Source organism: Moschus berezovskii, chromosome 24, assembly GCF_049115385.1.
Source record: "Moschus berezovskii isolate FMDL1 chromosome 24, NW_MosBer_1.0, whole genome shotgun sequence".
Classification (NCBI taxonomy): Eukaryota; Metazoa; Chordata; class Mammalia; order Artiodactyla; family Moschidae; genus Moschus; species Moschus berezovskii.
In genome coordinates, this window is record NC_142483.1 from 4299873 (window position 1) to 4318670 (window position 18798).

The 18798-nt window shown below is 47.6% G+C and overlaps 1 protein-coding gene across 1 annotated transcript in view; it reads right to left on the reverse strand.

The window, feature by feature from the left end:
- MKRN2 (makorin ring finger protein 2) overlaps window positions 1-18798 on the reverse strand; it is a 39639-nt gene that overhangs the window by 13891 nt on the left and 6950 nt on the right. The window contains exons 2-5 of the mRNA XM_055413549.2: window positions 6485-6613; window positions 5374-5555; window positions 4052-4356; window positions 2975-3189 (exon numbers count right to left, since the gene is read on the reverse strand). Of these exons, the coding sequence (XP_055269524.1) occupies window positions 2975-3189; window positions 4052-4356; window positions 5374-5555; window positions 6485-6613 (831 nt within the window). The remainder of the gene's footprint in view (window positions 1-2974; window positions 3190-4051; window positions 4357-5373; window positions 5556-6484; window positions 6614-18798) is intronic.

Genomic DNA, 18798 nt, shown 5'->3' on the forward strand with positions numbered 1-18798 from the left:
TGGAATCAAGATTGCTGGGAGAAATATCAATAACCTCAGATATGCAGATGACACCACTCTTATGGCAGAAAGTGAAGAGGAACTCAAAAGCCTCTTGATGAAAGTGAAAGAGGAGAGTGAAAAGGTTGGCTTGAAGCTCAACATTCAGAAAACAAAGATCATGGCATCTGGTCCCATCACTTCATGAGAAATAGATGGAAAAACAGTGGAAACAGTGTCAGACTTTATTTTTTGGGGTTCCAAAATCACTGCGGATGCTGATTAGAGCCATGAAATTAAAAGACACTTACTCCTTGGAAGGAAAGTTATGACCAACCTAGATAGTATATTAAAAAGCAGAGACATTACTTTGCCAACAAAGGTTCGTCTAGTCAAGGCAATGGTTTTCCCGTGGTCATGCATGGATGTGAGAGTTGGACTGTGAAGAAAACTGATCGCCGAAGAATTGATGTTTTTGAACTGTGGTGCTGGAGAAGACTCTTGAGAGTCCCTTGTACTGCAAGGAGATCCAACCAGTCCATTCTAAAGGAGATCAATCCTGGGTGTTCATTGGAAGGACTGATGCTGAAGCTGAAACTGCAATACTTTGGCCACCTCATGCGACGAGTTGACTCACTGGAAAAGACTCTGATGCTGGGAAAGGTTGGGGGCGGGAGGAGAAGGGGACGACAGAGAATGAGATGGCTGGATGGCATCACCCACTCTGTGGACATGAGCTTGAGTGAACTCCTGGAGTTGGTGATGGACAGGGAGGCCTGGCGTGCTGTGATTCATGGGGTCGCAGAGAGTCGGACACAACTGAGCGACTGAACTGAAGGGATCACTTCACACTTGCCAGGATGGCTAACATCAGGAATCAAGACAATTTCAAAATAGTGTTGGCAAGAATGTGGAGAAATGAGTCCTCCTACGTTGCTGAAAGTGAAAAGTCAAAGTGAAAGTCAGTCGTGTCCAACTCTTTGGGACCCCATTCCATACAGTCCATGGAATTCTCAAGGCCAGAATACTGGACTGGGTAGCCTTTCCCCTCGCCAGAGCATCGTCCCAACCCAGGGATCGAACCCAGGTCTCCTGCATTGCAGGCAGATTCTTTACCAGCTGAGCCACAAGGGAAGCGCAGGAACACTGGGGTGGGGCTTATCTCTTCTCTAGCGGATCTTCCCAACCCAGGGATTAAACCGGGGTCTCCTGCATTGCAGGCGATTCTTTACCAACTGAGCTATCAAGGAAGCCCCTGGGGATGTAGACTGGTTGACCCACTTTTTTTTTGGTAACAGACTAAGAGCTTCGGGGTTTCTTTATTTGGCTGTGTTTGTCTTAGCTGCAGCGCACGGACTCTAGTGGCGCACAGGGTCGGGAGCCGTGGGGTGCTGGCTTGGCTGCTCCGAGGCATATGGGATCTCAGCTCCCTGACGAGGGGCTGAACCCACATCCCTTGCATTGCAAGGTGGGTTGTTCACCACTGGACCACCAGGGATGTCCCTGGTTCAGCCACTATGGATAGCAGTCAGGCAGGTTCTCAAAATGTTAAACACAGAGTTTCCATATGCTCAGCAATTGCACTCCTAAGTGTATACCCAGAAGTGTTGAAAATAGGCAGGCAAACAAATACACAAATATTCACAAGCACACCAGCTGTAATAGCCAAAAGATGAAAACAACCCAGAAGTTCATCAACTGATGAACACAGAAACAAAATGTGGTCTAGGCCTACAATGGAATGGTACTCAGTCACTAAAAGGGAACAGCATATTGATTCATGCTACAATATAGGGGAACTCTGAGTTAAGAAGCCAGACAGAAAGGTCTGCTTATTGTGTGATTCCATTTCATGTGTCCAGAACAGGCAAATTCAGAGAAACACCAATTTACTGACTGAAATCAACCTTGAATATTCATTGGAAGGACTGAAGTGAAGCTGAAGCTCCAGTGCTTTGACCACCTGATGAATGGACTCATTTGAAAAGACCCTGATGCTGGGAAAGATTGAAGGCAGGAGGAGAAGAGGACGATAGAGGATGAGATGGTTGGACGGCATCACCGACTCAAAGGACATGAGTCCGACCAAGTTCTGGGAGACAGGGAAGGACAGGGAAGCCTGGCGTGCTGCAGTCCATGGAGTCGCAGAGTCGGACACGACTGAGAGACTCAACAATAACAAAGTAGTTGCCAGGGGCTGGAAGCAGGGAATAGGCAGTGACTCAAAGCAGAGTTTTTTTCTTTTTAAGATGATGAAAATGTTCTAAAGTTTGACCATACTGACAGCGGCACTACTCTGAATATAACAGAAACCCTCTGAGCTGCACATTTTATCTCAATGAAGCTGTTACCTCACCACACAAATGTGTGACTTCAGGCCAGTCACCTGACCTCACCATTCCAGAGATTCCCTACACAAAACGAGGTTGATGATCACGGGGTCACTGAGAGAATGACGACTTAACGTGTGTGAAGTTCCTCACACTACACAACAGGCAGTGGCTTCTCACTGTGGGTGAGCTCTTCCCCTCCCCGCTGAGGAATTTAAGGCTCCTCTGTTGCTACGTGTGAGCTCTCGCTCAGTAAAGCTAGGGGCAGAGCCCTGTGCCGGCTCACTGAGGACACTTCAGGATCAGACACTGCGTGAAATGTCCCACATGCACCACCTCATTCAGGCTTCACATGACCCCTATTTAACAGATGGAAGAAAAAAATAGGCAACTGTCCTAAGGACAGACCACCAGTAACTGCGAGCACCGGAGTGCAGGGGGCCTTCTCGCACAGGGGTGCCTGCTGAGGGTCCCCCGACACCTCAGATGCCCGCAGGAACTGACACCCACATTTAAAAGGAGAAGGCATCTGGGCTCAGGGGGGTCTGCAACTTGCTCAAGGCCCTGCAGCCTGGAAGATGAGGGAAGGCTTCAGAGCAGATGGAAGAAGGTCCCAGGTCGAACCTCTTCCCAGCGTCTACAGCTCAGACCCCAGCTGCACTTACTTGATGATGGGGTTCTCAAACTGCTTGGCACACCGCCACTGCCGGATGCAGGACAGGCAGTACGTGTGGTTGCAGCTGGAGAGGATCCCAAACCTCCGCTCCGAGGCCGACGCCTTCTCCAGGATCACCTCCATGCAGATGCTGCACACCTTGTCCTGGCTTGCCTGGAAGGCGAAGGCCTTCTCCATCTCGTGTTCGAATGTTGACATGCAGGCCTGATGGACGGGGGGAGGAGGGAAGTCTGAGGTCCGGGAGCGGGGCAGGCGCAAGCTAGGAGCAGCTGGCGCCCATGCGGCCCAACTCGGGCCGGGAGGGGCAGGGACCGAGGCTGCCGAGGGGGCCTGCGTCCGGGACATGGTGCGATCAGGCCACCACTGGCTCGGCCCTCTGTCCGCCAGCACTGCTCCTGGGTAGCCTCCAATTTAAACCCAAGAAGGTTACAGGGCCGACATGGGGTCACAGAGGTTGCCAGGACTGGGACCCTGGTCTCCTGGCCCCTTGGGCACTGCCCTTCCCCACACCAACACCAGACATGGTGAACAATTCTTAATCTAAAATATCAGGCTGACAGGCCGGGGTCAGAGGTTGGCAGCATCACTTCCTCCCAGGAGAGGCAGTCACCGGACACACCCCTCCACTCAGGAAGCAGGTGAACACATCCCAGTGCGGCACCACATACCAGGCACCAGAGTCAACATGAAGGATACGCAGACCTAGGCCCTGGCACAGTGGATGCACGCAGGAGCCGAACCCACGTGCACACTGGGCACTGCATCCTTGGGGAGGAGGGCGGCTCTAGTCGGTGTTCACCTCCACACCCCCTGGAGATGGCGGAGAGTACAGACCAACTCCACAGCCTGTGCTGAGCAGAGGCCTCCACAAGACACTGGAGCCTCTGGCCCTGCACGGTCCCTTCCAGCATCGGGCTCCTCACACTCTCCGGGGCTCGGCCTGGCTGGCCAGGCCCAAGACGCAGGTATTACTGGCAGCAAGACGCGGACAGAGCTACCAAGGATGTCGTCACTCAGTGCGCTTCCCGTTCCTTCAGACACGTTCATGTACAGCTGGGCACGGTACCTTTTCATGAGCTTTCCTCTGCTCGGGGTCGAAGGGGTGCAGGACGCGTAACCTACAGATCTCGCACACGTCCCCGTGCAGGTAGACGCATGCGTCCCCAAAGCGGCACTCCCCGGCGGCCGCATAGGGGCACAGCTGCTGCCCGCCGCCATAGGAGCTGCTGGCCTCCGGGTCATCCAGGCCGCTCCGGATGGCGTCCAGGTAGGAGTGCGGCTTCAGCTCGGGGCCGCTCTGTGCGTCGCTGCAGCCCCCAGGACTACTCCCCAGGCCCGGGCAGGTCTTGTCTTCAGCCATGCCGGAGAGATCTGAAGCGAAAATGCACAGCGCACAGACTCGTGAATACCAGTCCAACCTTTCTGGGAAGCCATCAGTCAAAACCTGACAAATTAACCCTGACTTTGGGAATTTCACCCTTGGGAACGTATGGAAAAAAACAAAGGCCGGAGGGGAAAAATGTTCAGAGTGATATTACTCAGACTTGCAATAAAAACCAAAAAGCCATAATTGGCAACACAGGGAAATTGCAAAGCAGACGGTGATAGATTTATATAAAAGAACGTGAAAGTTGCTTTTTAAAAACGCCAAGTATAGAAATGTCAACACATGGACCAGTTACACTTAAAAAAAAAAAAAAGTCAAATGGAATCCGGAATGATGTCAACAGAATTAGAGAGACTTCCTCTTCACCAGTCACTGTACTGTGAGGAGACTAAAGATCCGGGGCAGGTTTCTGGCCCTTCAGCCACCATCCACCTCTCACCCAGGAGCTGCCGCCACCCCGACACACTCCTGACCTCCTCAGAGTGCGTATCAATGGGATGGACCTATTGTTTGCTTAGTAGGCTATCTGCCTATCTTATGCCGAACAATTTCCACAAGTAGAAACTCCTTCACCTGGTGAGAACCAGCCAGTAAAAACAACTACAATTTGTAGTCTCTGACCCAGGTAAACTGTTCAGGGCGCAGAGCACTCCCCAAACCGCGACGGGCTGTTCTGTTTCTGGAAGTGCAGCTGGCTCAGCGTGAGGATTAAGTCTATGAACCGACAGAGAAGAGAAGCAGAGAAACTAGCGCTTCAAAAAATGCAGAGCTTTGCGATAAGCAGCCTGCAGCCTCCCAGAGCTGTGCCAGCACCCCACGTGGTGCCAGCAGCATCCCTTCCCCACCTCAGGCACGAGGCCAGATGTGTGGCCCAAGCGCCCTGCAGCCAGAGGAGGCTGTTCTCAGGACGGCTCTGGGTGGGCGCTGAGGAGCCCCCTGACAGGGAAGGCCTAGAACACAAGGGTGCTGTTCAAAGGGGAGACAGGGCTGTGCTCACTCACTTCGGTCTCTCAGTACCAATGTCCTCTTTTCACGTTTCCCAGGCTCATGTAAGTTAGTTTTCACGATTGATGCAGTGAGCTCAGAAGGAGGGCGAGGGCTGTGGAAACCCGGGGAGGACACCCCATGGGGCATGCTGCCCACAGCCCCACCAGCCGCAGCAGAGGGCCTCGTGTGATCATACCTGAACAAAACACACGGCAGAGGCATCAGGACATCCCGCACACACACGCCTCCCGCCTGCCCCAGACCCACAACGGCTCCCCTTCTGCTCCATGTGTGGATGTGGACAGGGAGACAATCTTCTCCTGTATTTTAATCGATAAAATTCTTACTGATTGGTAAGAGCTGCCTGGCAGTTCAGAGTGGGTGGGCGCTATTGTCTATCACTTCCACTAAGTGCCCTCATGGAACTCGAGTGGGACAGCTGTGCTGCCCAGGCCGTAGGCCTAACCTGCCAGGAGATGTGGGCTGTTTCCTGGACTCCTGGGGGCACCCACTGGCGGGAGCAGAGCAGAGCAGGCCAAGTGCCTGCATCCAGGAGCACAGGGAGGGGCAGAGGGCGCCCCGTGGTCCAGGAAGTAGAGCAGCCACTCTATGAGCACAGGGACAGGCTCTGGAACGCGCTCCTGTCTGAAAGGTACCTACAGATGTCGGTTTCAAATGAAGATTCTATGCGCGCATAAATGTTTGCTGCATGGGTACTCACAACAAAAAGCTGGAAGCCACTTAAGTCTCTAAAAGTAGCTAATATAGGAATAGTTAAATGACGGTACATCAACATTATGGGAAGTTATAAAATTACAGTTAGTACATAACAGTAGCAGCACTTGGAAGAGCTTATGACATGTTATTAAACAAAAAAAGGCAAGACATAAAATCTTGGATATACTGTGAATGCAAATTTATAGTTACAGACTCGTAAGAACAGGCCTGAAAGTGACTTTGGAAAGTTAAAATTGTTTTTAGGGCACTAAGTTTGAGATTTCTGAATTATTTTTGTACACAACTTTTGACATTCTCCCCTCATCAAGACCCAAGGTCCAAATGAAGGATTTAAAGCCCCATGAGCAGCCAGCTGAGTGTAACAGCCGGCAGAGATGCGGCTCTTGCCTGCAACGAGCCCCGTAGGCGCAGCAGCCCTTCTGGTAGTATTTGCAGATGGTGGATGGCTTGCTGTTCGCCAAGTCATGTGAGAACAGGCACTGGCTTCCTTCCCGACACACACCGTGCATAAAATACCTGCAGAGAAAGCAGAGGCACAGGGCTTTTAGACGCACACTTCACTTTCTAAAACCACCGTATTCTTGAACCAAGTACACCAACACACACTCTCCACATACTATGCATTAAGTGGGCGCCGGAGATACCCATGTGTCCTTGACTCGGAGACACAGTGATTTTAGACACACCACAGCTATTTCCGTGGGGGCGTTTCAAGAAGAAAAATGATCCCATATATTTCTATCTTACAATACATCCTCTTGATTTAAGAAATGTTAACATGCGTAAAATGTGAGCCTCCTAACTCACACTGAGAAAGCACACACTGAAGCCCCGCTGTGTTCTCACGGAGTTAAAGGGTCTACTTGTATAGAACTCAGAGATCTGGGCTCAAGCCCCAGCCACGTCAGCTATCAGCACGTCACAAAACCAGCTTTGGTGAGCCTTGCTACCTTCACCTATAAAACAAAACTTACACTACCTACCCTACTAAACCGTGCTGAGGACCAAACAAAACAGTGCAGCACCAAGACATTTACAAATAAGAACGTTCCACTAAATCATCCAATTCTGGCCCTGAAGGAGTCACAGGGAGGCATTCTAGCTCTGTCCAGCTGGAGCAGAGAGCCCTCACTGAATACTCAAGAGTGAACTGGAGCAGGATGTGCTTTGGCATTAAGGGTAAACACGTTCTCAAATGAAGAGATTTTAGACCTGTCCCAATAATGTTTAGAAAAAGAGAGAAAAGCTTCAAAACGAGCTAGATGATAGCAAATAACTTACCGGCAGTTAAAAAAATGTTAACATTCTGTGAGGGAGGACAATAAAATCTAAATGCTCAAAAACACAATGTTTGGCATTCAATTGGAAGTTACTGGATATACCAAAAAGCAGGAAAATGTGACCCACAACCAGGAGAACAGTCAGTCAGTAACAGGAATGGCAGGCGACAGACTCAGGAGACAAGGACTTTAACTGCAGCCATTACGGATTATGTTCAATATCCTGAAGGTTTTAAGGGAAACACAAAAATAACGTGAGGAGGGATGGACAATGTAACAAAGAACCAAATGGCACCTCCACAACATCTGGACCAAACGAAAGCTGCAACACGCGAAATGACAGTTACACTGTGACAGCAAATTAGCACTGCCTAAGAAAGTCTCAGAAAACGTGAAGACAAAGCAACAGAAACCACCCAAACTGAAGCACAAGCAGAGAAAAAATTTCTCGCTTCCAGCCAGGAGGAGCAGGGAACCTGTCCTTCCACTGTGAAAACTAGGAAACAAAACATACCAAACAACTGCTTCCATATATGGACAAAAGGCAACACCAGAGTGGGCCGTGAAGAGAAGGCAAACAAAGGAGCCAGGCCCAGTTTTCCGCCGTGAGGCATGCTTGGGCCTCGGAGCAGGGAGGGCAACCCCAGGCAGAGTCCCGCTGTCCTGCTGAGATGAAGAGACAGAACTGCAGTTCAAGGAGGCAGAGGGAGGCTCTTTTAAAAGCCTATAAATAGAATCGCACATGTGACTTTTAATAAAGGTGTGAAGGAAATGGCAACCCACTCCAGTGTTCTTGCCTGGAGAATCCCAGGGAAGGGGGAGCCTGGTGGGCTTCCGTCTCTGGGGTCACACAGAGTCGGACACGACTGAAGTGACTTAGCAGCAGCAGCAGCAGCAAGGTAATTCAACAAATGATGTTGGATCCAGTATATACATATTCATCAAATATCCAGAAGAATGGATAAAGAAAACGTGGTACATACAAGGGAATATTACTCAGCCATTAAAAAAGAATGAAATAATACAATTTGCAGCAACCATGGATGGACCTAGAGAGTATCATACTGAGTGAAGTCAGTCAGTCAGAGAAGAAATACCATGTGACATCCCTTATACGTGGAATCTAAAGAGAAATTATACAAATGAACTGACAACATAGAAACTCACAGACTTAGAAAATGAACTTACGGTTGTTGAGGAGAAGGAATAGTTAGGGAGCTTGGGACGGCCTCATACACACTGCTGTATCTTAAATGGATAACCAACAAGGACTTACTGTATAGCGCATGGAACTCTTTAATGCTTTGTGACAGCCCGGATAGGAGGGGGGCTTGGGGGAGAATGGATACGTATATATGCATGACTGAGTCCCTTCCCTGTTCACCTGAAACTGTTACAACTCTGTTAACTGGTTATACCAAGATACAGAATAAAAAGTTCAAGAAAACCCAAAACTGCAGATCTTTGAGTTTACAGGAAATTCAGGAGGACTGTAAACAAACTAAAAGACTTCACGGGGAAGCAACCAGATAAACACAAAAGAAGAGGCAGTATGTGGGTGAGGTCTCTTTACCAAGCACGTGTCACGGGAAAAAAGTAAAGGGAGAGGGCCTCGGTTTGGAAAACAGTTTGGCAGTTTCTTAAAACCCAAACATAAATTTACCACAGGACTCAGCAATTCCATTCCGAGGTGTTGACCCTGTCTACCCAAGAAAAATGAAAGCATGTTCAAACAAATACTTGGACACATTCATAGCAACGTTATTCATAACAGAGTGAGAACTCTGACAATCCCATCAAGTGGTGAACGCATGAACACACTGTAAAACATCTACACAATGGGGTACTGTCTGGCAAAAAAGGAACAAACAATGATGCATGCTACGAGGACGAAGGGCGAACACATCACAGTAAGTGAAATAAAGCAGACACAAAAGGCCACGTGTTGCATGAATTCATTTACATGCAGTGTTAAAAAGGGGCACACCCACAGGGACAGAACGGTCCTTACACAGAGTACTACACAGCTTACACAGGCGACACACAGAGACAGTCCCTACAAATGGCATGAAATCTATACTTCAATAAGGCTGTCAAAAGAAGAAAATTTAACAAGGAGCAGATTGCACTAGATTAATAGACGGAATATAAGGTATGCAATAACCAATGTAATATTTGGTCCTGGATTATATTCTGGTTTGGACAAAGCAGCTCCAAAACACATCTGTGGCCCTGGAGGAGGAAATGGCACCCTGCTCCAGTACTCTTGCCTGGGAAATCCCATGGACAGAGGAGCCTGGTGGGCTACAGTCCATGTGGTCACAAAAAGCTCAGACATGACCTAATGACTAAACAACAGCAAGGTGGAATAAAACAGTGAATACACTGTTTAACAAAGGGCTCGGTGAAAATAGAAAAAAAAAATCTGTGGGACAAATGAGGAAATCTGAGTACAGATGCTTACAGACTAGATATCAGATAATTTACTGACATGGAAAACTGGAGAGTATTAGCTGAAAAAAGCGTATCACAAAACAGAACATACAGTAAAATGGTGCAGTCGTCACTATGTAAAACAGTACAGCGATTCCCCAAAAACTTAAAAACAGAATTGCCATGTGACTCAGCAATTCCACTCCTGGGTATATACACAGACGAACTGGAAACAAGAACTCAAGTATTTGTACACCTCACGTGATTCACAACAGACAAAAGGTGAAAACAATCCAAGTGCTCACTCATGGATGAATGGATAAACACAGTATGTGGTCTGCACATACCAGGAAGGAAAGCCTCACAGCTGCTACAACACAGAAGACCTTCGAGGATGTTATGCTAAGGGATGAAACCAGACACAAGAAGACAAGCACTACAGAACTCCACTTCCATGAAGTGCTTACAACAGTCAAAGTCACAGAGAGGAAGTAGAATGGCGGTTGCCAGGGGCTGGGGAGGCAGATGGAGAAGTTAAGTGTTTAAAGGGGACAGTTTCGGTTTGGGGATTGGAAGAGTTCTGGAGCTGGATGGTGGAGATGGGCGCACAAGAGTGTGAATGTACTGACTACCAAATTGCACACTGAAATATGGTTAAGACAGTAAATTTTCGTTATGTACATTTTACCATAAATTTTAGAACAGCACATACAGTATGCTCTTACACACACACATATTTGCATTTCAAAAATGCAGACAGGTATTTCTACCATGAATATATACTGCTTCTGTAAGAGTAAATGATGGTTATTTTAGTTCTTAAAGTATCGAATACTGGGGAGAGTGTTAAAAAACACAAACAAACATAAATGCTCAGTATAATACCTATCTCACCTAACCCCCGAAGTTCACCTCTTACTCAGTTTAGTCGCTCAGTTTTGTCTGATTCTTTATGACCCCATGGACAGCAGCACACCAGGCCTCCCTGTCCATCACCAACTCCCAGAGTTTACCCAAACTCACGTCCACTGAGTTGGTGATGCCATCCAACCATCTCATCCTCTGTCATCCCCTTCTCCTCCTGCCTTCAATCTTCCCCAGCATCAAGGTCTTTTCCAATGAGTCAGTTCTTTGCATCAGATGGCCAAAGTATTGGAGTTTCAGCTTCAGCATCAGTCCTTCCAATGAATATTCAGGACTGAGATGGACTGGTTGGATCTCCATCTCCATGCAGTCCAAGGGACTCTCATGAGTCTTCTCCAACACCACAGGTCAAAGGCATCAATTATTCAGCACTCAGCTTTCTTTATAGTCCAACGCTCACAACCATACATGACTACTGGAAAAGCCATAGCTTTTACTAGGTGGACTTTTGTTGGCAAAGTAATGTCTCTGCTTTTTAATATGGGTGGTTACAGCTTTTCTTCCAAGCAGCAAGTGTCTTTTAATCTCATGGCTGCAGTCACCTTTTTAAAGAGTCAGCTCTTACTAAAGTTTAGTAAAAAACGCTGACGATTAAGCTGACAGTTACAAGAAGGCCCTGTGCCTTACCACAATGCACGCACAGGGCTGAGGAGACATAGGGCCGAGGTGGGGAGGACCCAGGGGGCTGTGCCAAGCAGTGTGCAGAGCGCAGGAGTGCCCAGGGGCAGAAGGAGTACGTGTCTCTTCTGAGAAGAGATAGAAAGGTGGAGAGGGGAGGCCTCCTGAGGGCGCAGCAGGCCTGCTGAGACAGACGGGAGGGTCGCAGCCAGACTGCGGCAGCTTTACTGACCAGTGTGCCCCAGTAAGGGACAAGGGGCTGAAAGCCATGACCCCTTCCCAGGCCTCTTCCAGAAGGGCGCCGGAGCCGCAGCGGGGACACGGACCAGAGAGGCTGGAGAAGGCAGTGAGGAGCCCATCAGAAGGCGCTCTGTCAGGGGCTTCATCTGCGAGCCCACGTTCTAACTTACTGAAAACCATACTGTGGGAAATCGCAAAAGACAGGGACGCAGACAGAGCGGCAGACTGCCACGATGCGCGGCAGCTCTCATCTATGAGTCCTGCAGCACTGGTGTGGCCCATTTCTGCCCTCCACAAGGCTGAGACTGTAGCTTTGTGAAAAAGAGGGGTATACTCCTTGACTTTGTGGCAAAGAGGGCCTTCCCTCTCTCTGAACAAGTTTTCAGAAATACAACAAGTAAGGAAAAATACAACAGATTCAGCTAGCAGTACCATCAATAAGACTCTGTCTAGCACTTTCGCGTCTATATTTCACTTAATCCTGACACTACCCTGAGGAGTATCAGCTCTATACCCAAGAAACTGACAGGAAAGCTGAGGCTCAGAGCGGTATGAGGCTTAGAGAAGATCTAGTTGCTGGGAGGGGGCCCCAGCTCTGGTCTTCCCACAGAGTCCAGACCTTTTCCTACCGAAACTGATTTTCCGGTCACTCTGCCTCTGTCCAAACCATGGCCCTTGTCTACAACGCTGCATCCCATCTTTCACTGCACCGAACTGTGATAACCCACCTTTCTTCTGACCAGTGTCAGTCCTGGCTGGACTAAGAAACCATCCCACCCCTCCAACCTACCACGTGCCTTCCTGACAGCTTCACTGTGCGGTGCTTCCCAACGTGGGGGCCCTAACCTGAGAGAACTGCTACTCTTGAAAACATGCCTGGGGCCATCTGTTTAACACCATACACAAAAATAAACTCAAGATGGATTAAAGACCTAAATCTAAGACAGGAAACCATAAAACTAGAGGAAAACATAGGCTGAACATTCTTTGACGTAAACCATAACAATATTTTTTGGGATCTGTCTCCTAAAGCAAAGGAAACAAAAATAAACAAATGGTACCTAATTAAACATTAAGATTTTGCATAGCAAAGGAAAACACCAACAAAAGGGAAAGGCAACCTACTGCATGGGAGAGAATATCTGCAGATGATTTGACTGATAAGGGGTAAACACCCAAAATATACACACAGCTCATATCAAACAAACAACACGATTTTAAAAAGATGGGCAGAAAACCGAATAGACATTTTTTCCAAAGAGGACATGCAGATAGCCAAGAGGCATGTGAAAAGATGCTCAACATCACTACTCATCAGGGAAATCAAAACCGCAAGATCACTTTACACCACTCAGAACAAGTATCATAGAAAAGGACACAAGTAACAAATGTTGGCAAGGATGTGGAGAAAAGGGAATGCTCCTACACCGTTGGTAAGAATGTAAATTGGTGCAGCCACTGTGGAAAACACCGTGGAGATTTCCCAACTAACTAGAAATAGAACCAGCAATTCCACTCCTGGGTATATTTAAATAATCTTTTGGGGGGGATCCAAAACACTAATTTGAAAAGGTACATGCACCCCAATATTCATAGCAGCACTATTTAAATAGCAGCACATGGAAGCAACAAAGATGTTCATCGACAGACAAATGGATAAAGGTGTAGCACACGCATAACAGAATATCACTCAGCCAGACAGAGGGACAAACTACACCGTCTGCAGAGAAGTGGGTGGACCCAGAGACAGCCATACAGAGAGAATTCAGTCAAAAGGGAAAAACAACTATCATATATTAATATCTGTATGTGGAATCTAGAGACACATGGCACAGCTGAACCTCTTTACAAAGCAGAAAGAGAGACACAAACCTAGAGAACAATCGCATGAACACCAAGAGGGGAGGGGGGCTAAATCTGGAGACCGGGATGGACACACATGCTCCACTACACATAAAGCAGGTAACTAATGGGAGCCTGAACTGTTTCAAGATGGCAGAGAAGAAGGACGCCTGCTCATCTTCTCCTGCACAACTCCAAAAGTGCAACCTGCTGCTGAACAAGTGTCTACAGGAGGATGTGGATCCCAACAGAAAGCGATGGCCCACATCCAAGGACAAAGGCGAAGCCCCAGCGAGATGGGAGAGGGGCAAAACCGCGTTCAGACTCAGACCCCACACCCGCCGGAGCTGCTCGGAGGGCTCACCAGGACCCAGGAGCCCGCAGAGACTGGGCCGTGCCTGCCTTTGAGCGTCTGAGCACCTCCCGTGGAGGAACGGGTCAGCAGCGGCCTGCACGGGCACAGGGGCTCTGACTGCAGCAGACCCGGGCCACGCAGCGTGTGGCAGAAGCCCTCGTGGAGGAGGTCACCACTGTATCAGCCCCACCACACGGCCACTGAGCAGACTAGAACCCTCAGGGAATCTGACTTTGGAGGCCAGTGGGACTTGATTACAGAACTTCCACAGGACTGAGGAAACAGACTCTCGAGGGCACAAAGAAAACCGTGTGTGCACCAGGAACCAGGAGAAAGGAGCCGTGTCCCCACAAGAGACTGAGCCAGACTTGCCCCTGAGTGTCCAGCAGTGGAGGCAGGGGTTGACAGTCTAATCTCAGGCCAAACAACAGGGAGGGAACACAGCCCTGCCCTCAACAGAAAACTGGATTACAGATTTACTGAGCATGGTCCCTTATTAAAAAGCAGAGACATTATCTTGCTGACAAAGTCAAAGCTATGGTTTTTCCAGTAGTCATGTATGGAGGTGAGAGTTGGACTACAAAGAAAGCTGAGCTCCAAAGAATTGGTGCTTTTGAACTGTGGTGTCGGAGAAGACTTTTGAGAGCCCCTTGGACTGCAAGGGGATCTTCCCTGGTGGCTCAGACGGTAAAGCGTCTGCCTACCATGTGGGAGACCGGGGTTCAATCCCTGGGTCGGGAAGATCTCCTGGAGAAGGAAATGGCAACCCACTCCAGTATTCTTGCCTGGAAAATCCCATGGATGGTGGAACCTGGTAGGCTACAGTCCATGGGGTCACAAAGAGTCGGACACGACTGAGCAACTTCACTTTCACTGTGGACTACAAGGAGATCCAACCAGTCCACCCTAAAGGAAATCAACCCTGAATATTCACTGGAACGACTGATGCTGAAGCTTCAATATTTTCGCCACCTGATGTGAAGAGCTGACTCACTGGAAAAGACCCTGATGCTGGGAAAGATTAAAGGCAGAAGGAGAAGGCGATGGCAGAGGATGAGATGGTTGGATCACATCACCGACTCACGGACATGAATCTGAGCAAGCTCTGGTAGCTGGTGACGGACAGGAAGGCCTGGCATGCTGGAGTTCATGGGGTCGCAAAGAGTCGAACATAACTGAGCGGCTGAACTGAACTGAGCATGGCCCCACGCACCAGAACAAGACCCAGTGAACCCCTCAGTCTCTCCCATAGGAAGCTTCCATAAGCCTCTTATCCTTATTCATCAGAGGACAGACAGACTGAAAACCACAATCACAGAAAACTAACCAAAGTGATCACATGGACCACAGCCCTGTCTCACTCAATGAAACTATGAGCCAAGACTTGTGGGGCCACCCAAGACGGACAGGTCATGGTGGAGAGTTCTGACCAAACGTGGTCCACTGGAGAAGAGAATGGCAAACCACTTCAGTATTCGTGCCTTGAGAGCCCCATGAACAGTATGAAAAGGCAGAAAGATACGACACTGAAAGAGGAACTCCCCAGGTCAGGAGGTGCCGAATATGCTACAAGAGCGGAGAAATAACTCCAGAAATAATGAAGAGACGGAGCCAAAGCGAAAACAACGCCCAGGTGTGGATGTGACTGGTGATGGAAGTGGAGTCCAATGCTATAAAGAACAATACTGCATTGGAACCTGGGATGTTAGGTCCATGAATCAAGGCAAACTGGAAGTGGTCAAACAGGAGATGGCAAGAGTGAGTATTGACATTTTAGGAATCAGTGAACTAAAATGGACTGGAACGCATAAATTTAACTCAGATGACTATTTCATCTACTACTGTGGGCAAGAATCCCTTAGAAGAAATGGAGTAGCCCTCATAGTCAACAAAAAACTGAAATGTAGTACTTGGGTTCAACCTCAAAAATGACAGAATTATCTCTGCTCAGTACCAAGGAAAACTATTCAGTATCACAGTAATTCAAGTCTATGCCCCAACCAGTAATGATGAAGAAGCTGAAGCTGAAAGGTTCTATGAAGACCTACAAGACCTTCAAGAACTAACACCAAAAAAGATGTCCTTTTCATCACAGGGGACTGGAATGCAAAAGTAGGAAATCAAGAGATATCTGGAATAACAGGAAAATTTGGCCTTGGAGTACAAAACGTAGCAGGTCAAAGGCTAACAGAGTTTTGCCAAGAGAACACACTGGTCATAGCAAACACTGTCTTCAATAACACAAGAGAAGACTCTACACATGGACATTACCAGATAGTCAATACCAAAATCAGATTGACTATATTCTTTGCAGCCAAAGAAGCAGCTCTATACAGTCAACAAAAACAAGACTGGGAGCCGACTGTGGCTCAGATCATGAACTCCTTATTGCCAAATTCAGACTGATAATGAAGAAAGTAGGGAAAACCACTAGACCATTCAGATATGACCTAAATCAAATCCCTTGCGATTATACAGTGGAAATGACAAATAGATTCAAGGGATTAGATCTGATAGAGTGCCTGAAGAACTATGGACTGAGGTTTGTGACACTGTACAGGAGACAGGGACCAAGACCATCCCCAAGAAAAAAAAATGCAAAAGGCAAAATGGCTGCCCGAGGAGGCCTTACAAATAGCTATGAAAAGAAGAGAAGTGAAAAGCAAAGGAGAAAAGGAAAGATATACCCATTTGAATGCAGAGTTCCAAAGAATAGCAAGGAGAGATAAGAAAGCCTTCCTCAGCGATCAATGCAAAGAAATAGAGGAAAACAACAGAACGGGAAAGACTAGAGATCTCTTGAAGAAAATTAGAGATACCAAGGGAACATTTCATGCAAAGATGGGCTCAATAAAGGACAGAAATGGTAGGGACCTAACAGAAGCAGAAGATATTAAGAAGAGGTGGCAAGAATACATGCAAGCACTATACAAAAATAGATTAATGCCCCAGATAACCACGATGGTGTGATCACTCACCTACAGCCAGACATCCTGGGGTCCAAAGTCAAGTGGGCCTTAGAAAGCATCACTATGAACAAAGCTAGTGAATCACTATGAACAAAGCTAGTGGAGGTGATGGAATTCCAGTAGAGCTATTTCAAATCCTAGAAGATGATGCTGTGAAAGTGCTGCACTCAATATGCCAGCAAATTTGGACAGCTCAGCAGTGCCCACAGGACTGGTAAAGGTCAGTTTTCATTCCAATCCCAAAGAAGGGCAATGCCAAAGAATGCTCAAACTACTGCACAACTGCACTCATCTTACATGCTAGCAAAGTAATGCTCAAAATTCTCCAAACCAGGCTTCAACAGTATGTGAAGCAAGAACTTCCAGATGTTCAAGCTGGATTTATAAAAGGCAGAGGAACCAGAGATCAAGTTGTCAACATCCACTGGATCGTGGAAAAAGCAAGAGAGTTCCAGAAAAACACCTACTTATGCTTTATTGACTATGCCAAAGCCTTTGCGTGGATCACAACAAACTGTGGAAAATTCTTAAAGAGATGGCAATACCAGACCACCTCACCTGTTTCCTGATAAATCTGTATGCAGCTCAAGAAGCAACAGCTGAAACTGGACATGGAACAAAGGAACGGTTCCAAGTTGGGAAAAGAGTACGTCAAAGCTGTATACTATCACCCTGCTTATTTAACTTATGTGCAGAGTATTTCAAGTGAAATGCTGGGCTGGAATCAAGGATTTTTTTTTTCCCCAATGGAAAATTATTTAGTCTTTATTTTTTACCTTACAATATTGGTTTTGCATACACTGACATGAATCCGCCACGGGTGTACATGTGTTCCCCATCCTGAACTCCCCTCCCAACCTCCCTCCCCATTCCATCCCTCTGGGTCATCCCAGTGCACCAGCCCTGAGCACCCTGGAATCAACATTTAAAGGAGAAATATCAATAACCTCAGATATACAATGACACCACCCTTATGGCAGAAAGTGAAGAACTAAAGAGCCCCTTGATGAAAGTGAAAGAGGAGAGTGAAAAAGTTGGCTTAAGACTCAGCACTGAAAAAACTAGTATCATGGCATCTGATCCCATCACTTCATGGCAAATAGATGGGGAGCAATGGAAACAGTGACAGACTTTATTTTCCTGGGCTCCAAAATCACTGCAGATGGTGACTGCAGCCATGAAATTAAAAGACTCTTGCTCCTTGGAAGAAAAGCTATGACAAACCTAGACAGCGTATTAAAAAGCAGAGACATTGCTTTGCCGACAAAGGTCCATCTAGTCAAAGCTATGGTTTTTCCAGTAGTCGTGTATGGATGTGAGAGTTGGGCTATAAAGAAAGCTGAGTGCTGAATAATTGATGCTTCTGTGGTGTTGGAGAAGACTCTTGAGAGTCCCTTGGACTGCAAGGAGATCAAACCAGTCCATCCTAAAGGAAATCAGTCCTGAATATTCATTGGAAGGACTGATGCTGAAGGTGAAACTCCAATACTTTGGCCACCTGATGCAAAGAACTGACTCACTGGCAAAGACCCTGATGCTGGGAGAGATTGAAGGTGGGAGGAGAAGGGGACGACAGAGGATGAGATGGTTGGATGGCATCACTGACTCGATGGACATGAGTTTGAGCAAGCTCCAGGAGTTGGTGATGGACAGGGAAGTCTGGTGTGCAGCAGTCCATGGGGTCGCAAAGAGTTGGACACGACTGAGCAACTGAACTGAAGTGAATGAAAACCTACTGTATAGCTCTGGGGTGGGGGTGGGTGGGAAGAAAGTACAATCTGTTTGTAGGACATACATTAATTTAACCTTAAAAATGCGTCCCAATTTACAGTGCAGACAAATACTGTTTGATTCCCACATATACAAGGTACCGAGAATATCTAGTCAATTTCAGAGAGTCAGAGAGTAATGATAAATTGGTAGATGCCAAGGGGTTGAGGGGGAGGGGCATGGGGAGTTAGTGTTTAATGAGGACAGAGTTTCAGTTTAGGACAGTGAAAAATATTCAAGAAATAGATGATGGTAAGAATCACTAAATAG